Raw genomic sequence first — 13,826 nt, 5'->3', positions numbered from 1 at the left:
GATTTCCCCAATTTTAAATCCTGTTGCATGTCAAAGCGAGTGGATTGGGAGGTGCCACAATTGTATCCATAAAAATGATGAGTTGAACATCTCTAGGTCTTTCTTAATTCCTTCACTCCATCGTTTCAAAACTAGCAATTGATTATCCAAAAGCCATGGTTTGCCTCTTAACATCTTATCCCTGTCTTGCTCCTCCTAGAAATTAAATTGGAAAATATTCAGTCCTAGTTCGGTTACCCTCATGTTCCTTGGATATCCCTACACGTGGTTGATGAAGTTTTCAACTCCCGTGTAATTAGCCACTTTTCCCCTATGATCCTTTCCATTAAACTGAGCCTACATTCCTCCATGCTTGCTTCAACATCTCCCCTGTTCAGATCTACTCCTTCCATCTCTCTCGCCCTCAAATCAAATTTTTGGAAAGCTCTAGCCAAGGATTCTGCCATGAAAGCTTTCTACTAAAGTGTTCCTTGCACAACCTTCAAATGGCAATTGAAGGCAAGGTTGGAATTAAACTTGTAGAATAGACGGTGAAAAAAGCCAGTTTTCAAGCACCTTAAAAAATAAAGATGGGTTAGCCAAGACAAATTTATATAAATTCAGAAACACTAAGGTTTTAGGAAAGATCCAGGAATAAATAGAAGAGAAAAGGCATAAATGATATTACTTCCCACAGCTTACCTGTGACGGCCCCACCTCCCCCTAAGGCGAACTAGAGGGTTCGGCGGGCCGCCTGCCCGGCTCTCGCCGGGACTCAGTCGTTCACTAAAGTTCTCAAATGAATTACAAGAATAAACCTCAAATATACATCACATGGTCCACAAATATACATCCAAGTCTCCAATAATTACATGTCACAAATGCAGCGGAAACTAATTCCCAACTATACATCAAATGATTCCAAATCCAAAACTGTACAAGATATAGGCCATCCAGTCACGTGAATAAGCACTCCAAGCTTTTCTTTGCCTTGAGCCCTGTGGGGGGGGGGAATAAAACATTTTTGGGGTGAGCTAAAAACTCAGCGAGTAACCAAATAAAACCAGTAATCAAATATCTTTCACAATAATGCATTTCGATGATGTCGTGATGTCATGATTCAAGTATCAAATGCACGTATTTTTGCTCTCGTGAGCCAGTGAAATCATTGAAACTAAACACCCAACGCTCAAACAGATCACGAAACCATAAACATTAAAGGGGAGCAGCATCGGTGCTCCAGATCATATCACAATCTCACGAAAGTGGTGGAGACGTTGGTGTCCAGCACAAGACTCCTCAAGAACTCATTAAAGCCAAATCATGTCAAGAACTCGTATGCGCGCACACATGATATGCAAACCAAAGAAACAATGCAAGGAACATTTCAAAAGTAACTTTGGAAACAGTTTAGGATCACTCACCTCCATGGCTCAGAAACCATCCATCATATAACATTGCCTTGCTCAAATCCAAGTCTTAGATCACAAACTCAAAGCAATCAAACCCTTTAAAACTTCGGACAGCACTTCCCCTAAATTTGCTTACTTTCCCAGCCATCATGGCTTCATTATTTCTTCAGCCAGTCCCAAAGGTACACACACAACAACAAGTTCATCCAATAGCCATTCGGCAAGCTCCAAGTAGTACTAGTACAAATCAAGCTAGGAAAAAGTCAGGAAATGAAAGTTAAGCTCAAAACCAGAAAAACAGGTTTTGACGTCATTTTGTGGTAATGACACTAAAGGCACTACGATTGTCGGATAAAGGTCCAAGACCCACCGTTTCGAAGCTAAGAGATAGGGCTACAATATTGTAGAAGGTCACTGAACCCAGTTTCGAGTGTAACAAGGTCAAAAACACAAGAAACTACACCAGAATCACAAAAACAGCTTCACAGAACGCATTCTAGCGGAAACATCATAACTCAGGCTCTCCAAGTCCAAATCCAGAAATTCCAAAACCAACTGAAAGCTAAGAAACACGGCTTCAATTCATCAGAAGACCTCAACAACCAATTCGGAAGCAATTCCAGACAAAACAACCAATTACAGTCGCAAATCCCAATTTCGGGTAAACCAGAACAGCAATAGTAATTTCAACTTTTCTCACTCTACGCTACTCCGATTGACCTAAAATTTTGTAAGCACCTCTAAAATGTCATTCCCTACAACTTTCATGTTTTAAGCAAAGGCCAATTCGGCCTCTATCTAGGACCTAAAAATTCGGACAGAATGTTCATCACAAAACCCCCACTTTTCAATTTTTGGTCCAAAACAGAAATTGGTTGCAATTATCCACTTTTTCCACCTCATAGAGTTCTTAAACATCATTTCCAATCATCATATATAACCACACAACCATGTTCATATTAAAACAGAAAAATCCCCAAAAATTATAAAACTTCATCAAGTCAACCACAACTCAAGATATAATCCATCAAACCATCTCTTTAGCCATCACAAGTTACTAATTCACCATTATTGGAAACAAACAATGAATCTTTACACACCATACCTTGATACCTCACAAAAGATAGCAGCTTAGTGGTTCCTTCTCCAAAATAACTCCACCAAGACCTTGGAATCTCCTTAGTAACCAACTTTTATGGAGTGATTTGCAATTCCATCGGTTAAAACTCAAGATTGAAGTAAGAAATTGGAGTGAAAGATGAAGGTTTTTCTCTCTCTCTTGCTCTCCAAGTTTCAGCCATGAGAAGGAAGAAATGGCTTGATTTTTAGTCAAATTTTGGTTTTAGTAAAGTTAAGGTAAGATGGTCAAAAGTCCAAGAGTGAATAGGATAGTGACACTTGTCACCTTTAGGTGTAAAACTTATCTTTTTGTCTCTCCAATACAAATATCTTAACACTTTGTAAAATAATATCACTTAATACAAAGTTCCAACAAGTTGTCAAAAATATAATGCATTTACCGCACTTACGGGTCCCACGTCCAAAATACGCTTTTAATTTCTCAAAACTAACCGATACTAGAAAAATCATTTTAAAACTATTTTTGCTCATAAACTTTATCTGGAGAATTTTTCTAATCAAGAAAATGTAGAAAAGGCGGTCGATTAAATAAAATAAACCTTAGAAAATTAGAAAATTTCCGGATTCTCAAACTCATTTTTTTTCGGGGCGTCACATTACCCCTCTACTGTCTCCTCTTTTTCTAAACCCGCCTAAGCCTACATTAAAGATGAGGAAGAGGCCAACGACAACTTGCTCTGGCAAGATCTTTCTGTGGTCCGAAATCTTTGCAAGAGCTGTGGAAATCAATATGCTAAGAACTTTACGTCTTGATTGCTTTAAGTTTTGAAAAGTTTTGAAACATTGAAAATTTTGAAACTTTTGAGACTCCTACACCAAGGAGGGAATGTCTTTACTAGAGAGAGATGCTCTATTTTTAGAGAGAGAACTATTATCTAGACTTGATAATAGTTGGTCACAAGTTTGATGTGCATTCTTGTCCAATTGATTTACAACATGCATCATGATTTCAATTACTGTAAAAAAAAAGAGCAGATAAAAAGAAAGAAAGAAAGAAAAAAAGCATGCTTATTATAACATGCATGATACATAAACCAATAAATGGATTAACATGTTCAATTTTGATTCTGTATTAATTAAAGATGTGGAATGCTACCTTAGTAGATAGAGGATCACTTCCTCACCAAAAATGAAGAACAAACAAATATATATATATATATATATATATATATATATATGCTACCTTAGTAGATAGAGGATCACTTCCTCAATATCGTCACCAAAAATGAAGAAACAAACAAATACATACATATATATATATATATATAACTAATTTTGAGAAATTTGCAGACAGAGCACTCATCATTGCATTTCCATTAATCATTGCATTTCTATAACTAATTCTTTGACAAACAACAAATTGTTTACACGCATGCATAAACATTTCATCCAAAAATAGCCAAAAAAATACCCAAGAAGATTTAATTAGGGCTGTCAATAGTCTAGATCCGTCAAATTATTCTGCGTATGGGTAAGGATTTAAATTCCGTTACCCGGACCCGGATCTGGATCCGTTTTATCAAACAAAAAATGAGTCGGATATGGAATATAGTATTCTGACCCGTATTGGACCCAAATCCGGATATAAATGGATTAATAATTTAAAAAAAATATATTTATCAATATAATTTGATTAGGGTGATGTATTTGAGTAAGATCAATTTGATTTCTCTTCTTATTTGATTTTTTTTGTATTAGTTAGAAATTAGTTTAAAAATATATTTTTCTCATTTTTGTTAAAAATTATAAGTTTTGCTAGATTTTTTCGGGTAGACCCGATTCGGATTCGAGACCCGTCGGATCCGGATCCAAAACATAGAGTAGAAGACCCGTCGGATAAACGGGTCGGATCCGGATCCGATATAGTGTGCATGGTCTGGAATAATGATAGGCCTAGATTTAATGATGCTTTTCGAAACTACATCACCTGTTAGCCTAGGAAAGCAAATTTACAGAAAATATGGTTCAAATGCTTTTAATTCAGTAGCCTATGCTGGACCTTGCCAAAATTGTTAATTTTCCATTAATTTAAATTTGGCGACTGCTTTGGTAATATATTGAGCAAGATTTTTTTTGTTTGTTTTCAAATACTGGTATTGATTTTATGGCTATCACGTTATCTATAATTTCAACCAATTATCCTGAACTAGATCCCTAGCTTTTATGTTTCTTTTGTTTCTATTAAGAGACTAAGTATCCCACATTGATATTCCATAGAAATCTACCCAATATAAGCAATTTTACTCATTGCCAAGGTTTTTTTTAATAGTTTTTGCTAAAGATCTTGAGTAAGAGAGAAGCAAATTCTGATAGTTTTCTTTACGTTGTTCACATTGTTCTTTATTAGTTAATGCTTAACATCTAGTGGAGCAGATGAAGATTTTGGATCCATTATGAATTCTCAGACACCATTATTCATGGATACGGGGCAGATGACCGCTCCTGAATGGTCTCCTCACAAAACCCAAGTAATGGAGCAAAATAAGCCACGTCAACTGGGTGTATTGATAGGAAAAAAAGGTCGCCGTTTGACGAAAGAAAAAAAATAAGATTGACGGACTCCGTTTAGAGGAAACGGAAGACTTGAAATTTTGAAAATAAAGTTGAAAATTTGAATTAGCTGCACAAAATAAAATTGAGAGAAGAAAGCAAGCTGGGTATATCATTGGTGCTCGGCTGATGCGAAATTAGGTGGAGAGAGTTGGGTTATGCCATCAGAAAAAGAAAGAAGAAGGCAAACAGTTAGAGTGCAGTAAAGGATGCCAACGATCTCCTCAGAAATTTTATGAGCAATGCATGCAAGGCAGGCGGCAAGGTAGAAGCGAATTAAAGAGGGAATTCATTATCTCACGTTGCCCACCATTTTTCGTGCAACTTAGTAGCAGAAGCAACTGCGCCATGGGCATTCGGTGAAACAAAAAGTGCTCAGCTGGCCAAGGTAACGTGATTCAACCATATCAGCAACTTTTGTAAATGTTAGATTCAGTAAAGACATAATATGAAGATGATAGAAGAATAGTAAAGGTATACCGTATATGTGTGTATGAGCGTACAGCTTTTCAGTGATGAACTATAATGGGACAGTAGTTATCCAAAGACCTAGAGATATTACATCAAGTAAAGCGTCGAGCGGAATGAGGGAAAGAGGAGAGAAACAAAGTCACATTTAACAAGTGAATGAATGTACATGCTGCTGTAAATAAGTTACAGGTTATAGCCACCCTATTACAATTGATATGAATCATTGTGCATCCAATAGTTGGTCCATGGTCATCACGCAATCTTAATTTGCCCCTCTGCTAAGCATGCAGTGTGTATAAAATGGAGATGTGCGCTTGACCAAGCAAAAGCAGAGAAAAAGACATATGTGAATAATAAATGGGTGTACCTGATGTTGTAAGTAAATTACATGATATAAGAAATGTATTACAATGAGAAGAAAATACTTGTTTGGCCCTGAAAATGTAGAAATAGTAGAAAATGCATAGGAATTGGTCTAGACAATTGTCAGTAATGAATGACATAAGGTCCAGTGAAACAAAGTACCTAGAACCTAAATATAATCACCAGAGGGGATGTACATACAGTTAAAATAGACTTACATCGAGTGACCAATACATTACAGTTCGTATAACTTAATGTACATGGAGTTGTATTTGTACATAGATAATGCCATAGTCTTAGAGTAAAAGTAAAGTGATGTGAATCATTAATCATATTGATAGGTGTAATAAATCGATTTGGTATACGAGTAATGTGTGATTCATAACACATATGGTGAATGGTAATATATATTTATGCTATCGTTTATGCAAATACTAATCATGAAATGTCGTAAATTAAGGCGTTTGATGCATAATTGGTAGGAGCAGAAGTAATGGATTGCAGCAAATTGACAGAAGATGGGACTCCTGAATTAGGAATGGAGTTCAATAGTAAAGAGAATGTGTATAAGTTTTACAACAAATATGCCTTTAAATTGGGTTTTAGTGTACGCCAAAACTATCTAAATAAAGATAAAGACGGCGTGACCACGTCTAGGAGATATAGTTGCTGTAAGGAAGGTGTGAAGCGTAAGTACGAAGGTAATGTGATGCCAAAGAGGACACGAGTTCCGACGAAAACAGGGTGTGGAGCTAAAATGATTATTGTGTTGCTTAGAGAGACAATGAAGTACCGTATACATGACCTTATCTTAGACCATAACCATAAGTTGTACATTACTCAATATTCGCACATGATGCCATCACAAAGAAAAATGACTGAGACTCAAGGATTCCAAGCTGAAATAAGCGAGGATGCTGTACTTTCATTGAAACAGAATCATGAGCTTATGGGAAAGGAGCCAAGTGGGATGGATAATGTTGGATATACTCGGGATGATCTTAAACGATATCTTCGAACGAGACGGGAAAGGAGCTTGAAATATGGAGATGCAAGTAGCATGCTGAATTATTTTAAAGAGCAAACACTCGAGAATCTATCATTTTTTCATGCCGTACAGTTAGACTGTGAAGAGTAGATAACGAATATCTTTTGGGTTGATGTAGGAATGTTAATTGACTACAACTTTTTTTAGAGATGTAGTCATATTTGGCACAACCTACAAAACAAATAAAGAATATAGGCCACTTGGAGTATTTGTGGGTTTTAACCAACATAGGCAAATTGTGATATTCGATGTTGCTCTTATGTATGATGAGACGATAGATTCTTTTAAATGGGTGTTGGGTACATTTCGTGAAGCAATGTGTGGAAAGCGTCCAAGTACCATACTAACCGACTAAGATCACGCCATGGCAGCCGCTCTTTCACTTGTCATGCCCCAAACTTTTCACGGTCTATGTACGTTTCACATAAGGCGTAATTTTATGAAACATCTCGGCAATCACTACAAGAAAAATAGTGACCTTCCATACATGTTTGGTGCCTGCATGTATGAGATTGAAGAAGTGGAACAATTCAACAGGATTTGGGAGGCGATGGTGAAGAAACACAATCTTGAAAATAATGAATAGTTTTTCGGGTTGTATCGAATTCGTGATAAATGGGTAAGGTACATGATGAAAGAAAGATGGACTGCAGGAATGCGAAGCACCCAACTAAGCAAAAACCTAAATGCAGTAATTAAAAATCATTTGAAATTGGACCACGATCTTGTGCAGTTCTTTGGACATTTCAATCGCGTGGTTGATAAAAAGAGACATAATGAACTCATCGCAGAGTATGAAATGAGGCAAAAGCTCCCCATGGTAGGGTTGAGGCAAACACCTATGCTTGTGCATGCATCAGAGACGTATTCACCTACCGTATTTGTTACATTTCAAAATGAATATGATGAGTCAACAGTTATGATTATTGTGAGACAACAAGATGCAGGAATATTTGTGGAGTTTGTGGTCATGAGGTATGATGGAGGACCCGAAAGAACGGTGATATTCAATCGAAATGATCTAAGTGTACGCTGTACTTGCAAAAAATACGAGAATGAAAGAATTTTGTGTGGGCATGCGTTGAAGGTGTTTGATACCGTAGGCATAAAGACAATTCGTCCTAAATACGTTAAGATGCGATGGGCAAAAAGAGTTCGTGCTGGAGACTGTTTTGATCGGTGAGAATGAGGAATTGTGGCTGATCCAAAAGTAATCGTTTCAACTCATTATCGGGAGCTCGCTCTAGCCATGATTAAGGTCGCAACTCAAGCAGCAATGTCGGAGGACACCAGCAAAGTAGTAATCACCGTCATATCCGATTTGACAAAGAGAGTTGAGCTCCTTCTCTCAAAAAATGAAGAGCAAACTTTACAAAATCATAAAAATCTGAATGTGGAGGAACGTGATATAATTGAATTTGAAAATGAAATGGGAGAGGTAGTAGTCGCAAGAGGCATTAAAAAACGTGTCGGTGGGAAGAGAAGTAAAGAGATGCGAAGTTGGGTCAATAAATTTGACATATTAAAAAGAAAATCTCGATTGTCAAGAACTACACAGACTACGGTATGGATCCAATTTTTATGATGGTAAACATTTATGCTACAATAATGTTCTCATTATACCGTTAACTGAAGATTAGGTACTATTGACTATGAAATAAGGTTATTGTCGTGTTAATAATACAGGTCTTAGAATCGGAGCCGATATCGATTTCATCTGATGAACACATGTTTATTGGATGTCGTTCATCTACAAACTCGGTTTCGATTAGTATAAAATGGTTATAGCGTTAGCTTTTTTTTGGATGTTTCTAACAGTACAATTAGTTACATTGATGTTACATAATGTGATAAATTTGTTACGCCCATCATCCATTCTCATACTATTTTATTTTCTTATGTAATTGTTTGGCCTTTCAAAACTCGTAGACGCATTCAATGGGCCAGCCAGTGAATGGCCCTCCAAATACTGTTGCTTCCGAAATCGAGCAAAGTGAAACGGTATGCATACATTTAGTAGGAAAAATAAATTTTATTTTTCCTAATCACAATTATGTTTCTGCTTATTGCAATAGTGGGGACCCGAACATTCCCAAATGAATACATATATGTAATTAACGTATGTTCGCTTTAATAACATATTATTTTGTATCATCCGAAGGTCCACCGTTTGGCTAATCAGGGCTCCTGTTACTATCCCTATAGAGTGGATGTATCCCAAATTTTTATTTTTTACCAAACATAATTCCGCCAGAGATATCTTAATGGTCTGATATATCATTTTGTTATAATGTGTAGTCCAATTTGATTTTGTAACTGAGCAATATAGGCATTACTAATGATTTATTGACAGTTGATATTTATATTATATAATGAAGCAGGAGCGTGCGGCAATTTCAACATACTGTGATATTGATACATATCATGTATTTTCACCATCACCTTAGGTTACACACTTATATCATTTTATTACATTACAATATGTAGTATTGTTAATTGGGAACTTGGACATCATATATCGTTAGCCGTATGTTCCAAAAACTGTATTAGATGATTTTGCATCGTTGTTTCTTTCAGGAAAGAAATAACACCCAGGAATTATGACTAACTGTTGACGTCGTCTCCCCTGAGAAGCAGGTTGATGAATGATGTGTATCTATAATTTTTTAACGACACATTAAGTTGGTTGATCCAACTTGAGAATGCTGCATAGGTTTAGTTACTAGCCGTTAATAAATTGTTATAACTTATTCAGAAGGTTGTAAAGGCACCATTAATGTTTCACTTTTTTCAAACTTTGACAAGTGGGTTACAATTGTAATTACGTCCTGTGTTAGTAGTCATCAATAGTGTGTATTGGGCTGTATAAAATTGTTAGAAAATTATAAAGTCGGCAGAAAATTGATTAAATTTTTCACAATAGGTTTACATTTGTTATTATTTTGTTACGATGCTAAATTTCAATTATTATTTTGATATTTTTATAAAAAAATATCATTGAGGCCATATGGTTTACACTTTCCTGTCGAATTTATCGTAGCATTGACAGGAAGCATCACCAGCACTTGAATAGTGAACTAGTTTAGTTAAATTCATACCTTGATCAAAATCATACATGAGCACCTGTAGTACGATAATTTCACACAATAAAATCATTTCTTGGACAACTAATTGTAATGTAACAAAAATGAGGAACGCACATTACAAAATGGGTTACAACCAATTAGGTATCTGTTACAATACGGGGCAACTAGTTATGAATGTTTAACAGGCATGATTAATATCGAAACAGGGTAAGCAATTTGTTTGAGTAGAAATTATAATGAGTAAACTTTCATTGAGACAACAAGAGCATTTGACTACATCTCGATCATATTTTGTATCCTATACAACACTTGGGGACACCGTCATGCATTAGACAATCGGGTATGTACCTTTGAAAGTCATCGTCGGTGGATTGAGTAAAGTCAGATAGATCCGGGTGGGATATAAGCATGGGATCTGCTAAAATGTGTTCAACATCAATTTCTTTTTCAATAGTATGTCTTTTTGCTGCTTCAACCTCGTGAAACTTGTGAACCCTACGCTCCATCTGCATAACTTTTCATTGTAATCGATTAGTACACTTGCATCATTCACTTCTGCTCCTATAACAAGATCCGCTGAGCTTGTTCTCGGGACGCGGAGGCTATGCCGGCGATAAAATATCTCTAATTCCATTCTTCGCTCGCGAACAGGCTCCCATATGGGTCATGGTTCATAATGTAATAACCAGAAGGTAGATAATCGTGGACGATATTTTTAAAAATGTGGCCAACTAGTCTCAGAGAGTTGTTGGTGTTAAGTAAAGCATTCCTGAAATCGCATTTGATAGCATATAAAATCCTCCCATATGGTGTTTCGTATCTCCTTCAGGCATTTGTTGAAGTACGCGATACTTTCCGTCTTTTTTGCCCAACCTTTGATTATGAGCTTGTATGAGATCATTCGTTTGTGGTTTGCATGACTATGCTTACACCTATAGTTTTTTGGTTGTTTCAAACGAAGGATCTAGTGCCAAAGTAGATGGGGATGAGATACCAAAGAGGTATAGATTTATTGGCAGTTGATGGGAAGGAATTTTGAACGTAGCACCTGTTTATGACCGTGCATCGTAAATGGTTTGTGGTATCAACTTTAACAAGTGCTCCGTGTGTCATTTCACGGTGTTCTCCATGCGATACTAATTTGAACGTGCATTTTCTTTGATCTCAAAGTTTGAACGTAGTAACTAAGAACCTTTCAAATATATAACTAAGAACTTATGAATTGTAACTAGATATGTACAGTACATTCGCCCCCAACATTGGTAGATGTAGACAAGACAACCACATATTAATGAGAGAATAGACTTAACGGTCTTACCAAAGTAAAGACGAGATGATGAATTAATGGATCTGTGATGATCGTTGTGGTAATAGTATCACTGTAACCTTTAATGTAGGGGTCAAGAGACCGAATAAACTTTGTTCTGTATTTGTAAATTAATTAAAAGAAAATTTTTCGAAACATAGTTTCCAATTCATTAAACATCGCATAAACTTGTGATAACACGATTAGTACAGAATGAGTTACTCCTTATTAGGTATATGGTACAATACGTTAAAACTAGTGATATTGTTTGGCAGTTTTTCGTCTTCTCTTGTTAAAACTAGTGATATTACAACTAGTGTTATTATAACTAGTCATATTACAACTAGTGATATTAAAATATGTTACAACTAGTGATATTACAAGTAATTTAAATACGATGAACCTTTCCTCCTCTTTTGTTTGTGCCATTGCCCTCGGCAAAAACATATCGTATATTTGTATGGCACATTAAATTTCGTAGACACGAATATAGAGATGATCGTTTTGAACCCCAAAATAATTGATGCAGCGAGGCCTTCTCGAACATCTCATTAAAATAGCGAGATCTTCTCGAACATCATACAAACCCATTAGCTGCTATTTGACTCCCAAGAAGTTTACTTTAAAACTGAACACTCTATTGATGAGACTGCAATTGAATTTGGAGGGGAGTTGAAGACTACTAAAGTAAATTTTATACACGGGTCCATTGCCACCCTTAAATGGAATGAAATGGGAATTAGATTTGTGGAATAAAATGGAAAGTGTGGGCGAACAGAGTTATAGACTGACGAACAAGCTTTTTCTTAACCCGAGATATACAACTGCAATCGCGGCCTTTTATAGTGTGCAGGACCCTCTAATACGCTAAAAAATCAAGGGCTAACGCGAGTCCAGGCCAACAAATATGTCACGGGAGTGGAAGCTGTAGAATCACATGCATCGCCTGAACCATGTCAATTCAGAATCCTTTTGCATACAAATTGTGAAATTTTTGTCCCGATACTCTTGATAATTGTTACGTCGTCTTGCTAATCAGTTACATACTTTCGCAGAAATTTTGCAGCTTTTGTCCTGAAAGGACCTGTACGCCTCTGTGTAACAGTCAATGCATACAGAGTTACACATTATTCAATTTAAGTTTCACTATGTGCATACACAGTTACAGTCGACACGTTTTGCACAAACCCTTCTGCAACTACTTTGGAATTTTGGCTAAAGTGACTACCGTAACACTCTATGCTCTTGGTCAGTTTATCATGCAAATTTACTACCATTGGCTGAGCCATTCGTACCTCCTCCTCATCCAATGGTCTACTAATACATGCGAGGGTTGTGTTCGACCTTTAATTATGACGATGTAACTAAGAACTAACAAGCAATACTAGTATACAAGTACAAAATATATAGCATAGAAATAGCCTTTTGAGAAGTTTAGATCTTTCTACGCAAGTTAGTCAGACCCATGTGTCGATAATAGTATGAGCTAAAATCGATTATTATTTATGAAGTTTGTGTATTAGGGTAACCGTTCGTGCATTTTTTTGTAATTAATAGTTTCAAGCTTTTGGAGTCTTTAACACAGAACAATTAAAGTAACACAAGCGATTTCATTTGTAAGATTGGATTTAATACCCACTGAAAAAATCTTGCGATAAAAATTTTACAATCTTCATTCAATACTTATAATGCAACAATTAGTCATAACAAAGAGTACAGACCTGCATTACAACTAGTTAGGTGTAAGGTTTAAATATGTTACAACCAGTGATATTGTTAGGTGACAGTTCGTCTTCTCTTGTTAATACTAGTGACTATTACAACTAGTGATATTACAATATGTTACAAATAGTGATATTACAAGTAGTTAAAATACGATAAACCTTTCCTCTTCTCTTGTTTGTGCAATTGCACTTGGCACAAACGATAATTCCTCTCCCCGGCATATTAAATTTCTATGACACTTAATTAACTGTCTACTGAAAATATAGAGATAATCGTTTCGAACCCCAAAACAATTGATGTAGCGAAGCCTTCTCGAACATCTTGTTAAATTAGCGAGATCTTCTCAAACATCATGCAACCCATTGGCTGCTATCTGGCTTTTAAGAACTTGATTTCTGTGTGAACACTCTATTGCTGACACTGCAATTGAAGTTGGAGGGGGGTTGAAGAATGAAATGGAAAGTGTGAAGCGGATTCAAATGGAGAATGTTAACAATAATGAAAGTTAGATGAACAAACTTTTCTTGTTGAGGGATATACAATGAACTCGTCCCCACCGCTCATGGATACTAACTCCTTTGGCAGCTTTTTCCATTTGTTTGTTCGGCGACTTGATTCAGAATCTCCACCCTCACTGCTATCAGTATCTTCAACTAGTAAGGGGCCATCATTTGGGATTCCAAAAATTAAACTGATATCTTTTACTGTTAAGGGTAGCACACCATCTCTATGTAGTTGAAAGCTGC

At 36.3% G+C, this 13,826-nt stretch overlaps 2 protein-coding genes across 2 annotated transcripts; both read left to right on the top strand.

Annotated features, from left to right (window-relative positions):
- Positions 1–6,408: 6,408 nt before the first annotated feature.
- Positions 6,409–7,053, top strand: LOC140016536 (protein FAR1-RELATED SEQUENCE 5-like). Its single transcript, XM_072070076.1, has one exon. The coding sequence runs from the start codon at positions 6,409–6,411 to the stop codon at positions 7,051–7,053; it is 645 nt and encodes a 214-aa protein (XP_071926177.1).
- A 538-nt stretch (positions 7,054–7,591) lies between these two features.
- LOC140016535 (protein FAR1-RELATED SEQUENCE 5-like) lies at positions 7,592–8,146 on the top strand. The gene has a single exon (XM_072070075.1). It carries the CDS (start codon positions 7,592–7,594, stop codon positions 8,144–8,146), a length of 555 nt encoding a protein of 184 aa, XP_071926176.1.
- The last annotated feature ends 5,680 nt before the right edge of the window (positions 8,147–13,826 follow it).

This window comes from Coffea arabica, chromosome 11c, assembly GCF_036785885.1.
Source record: "Coffea arabica cultivar ET-39 chromosome 11c, Coffea Arabica ET-39 HiFi, whole genome shotgun sequence".
NCBI classification, from domain to species: domain Eukaryota; kingdom Viridiplantae; phylum Streptophyta; class Magnoliopsida; order Gentianales; family Rubiaceae; genus Coffea; species Coffea arabica.
Note: the sequence above shows the minus strand (reverse complement) of the source record. Positions and strands in the feature narration are given on the sequence as shown.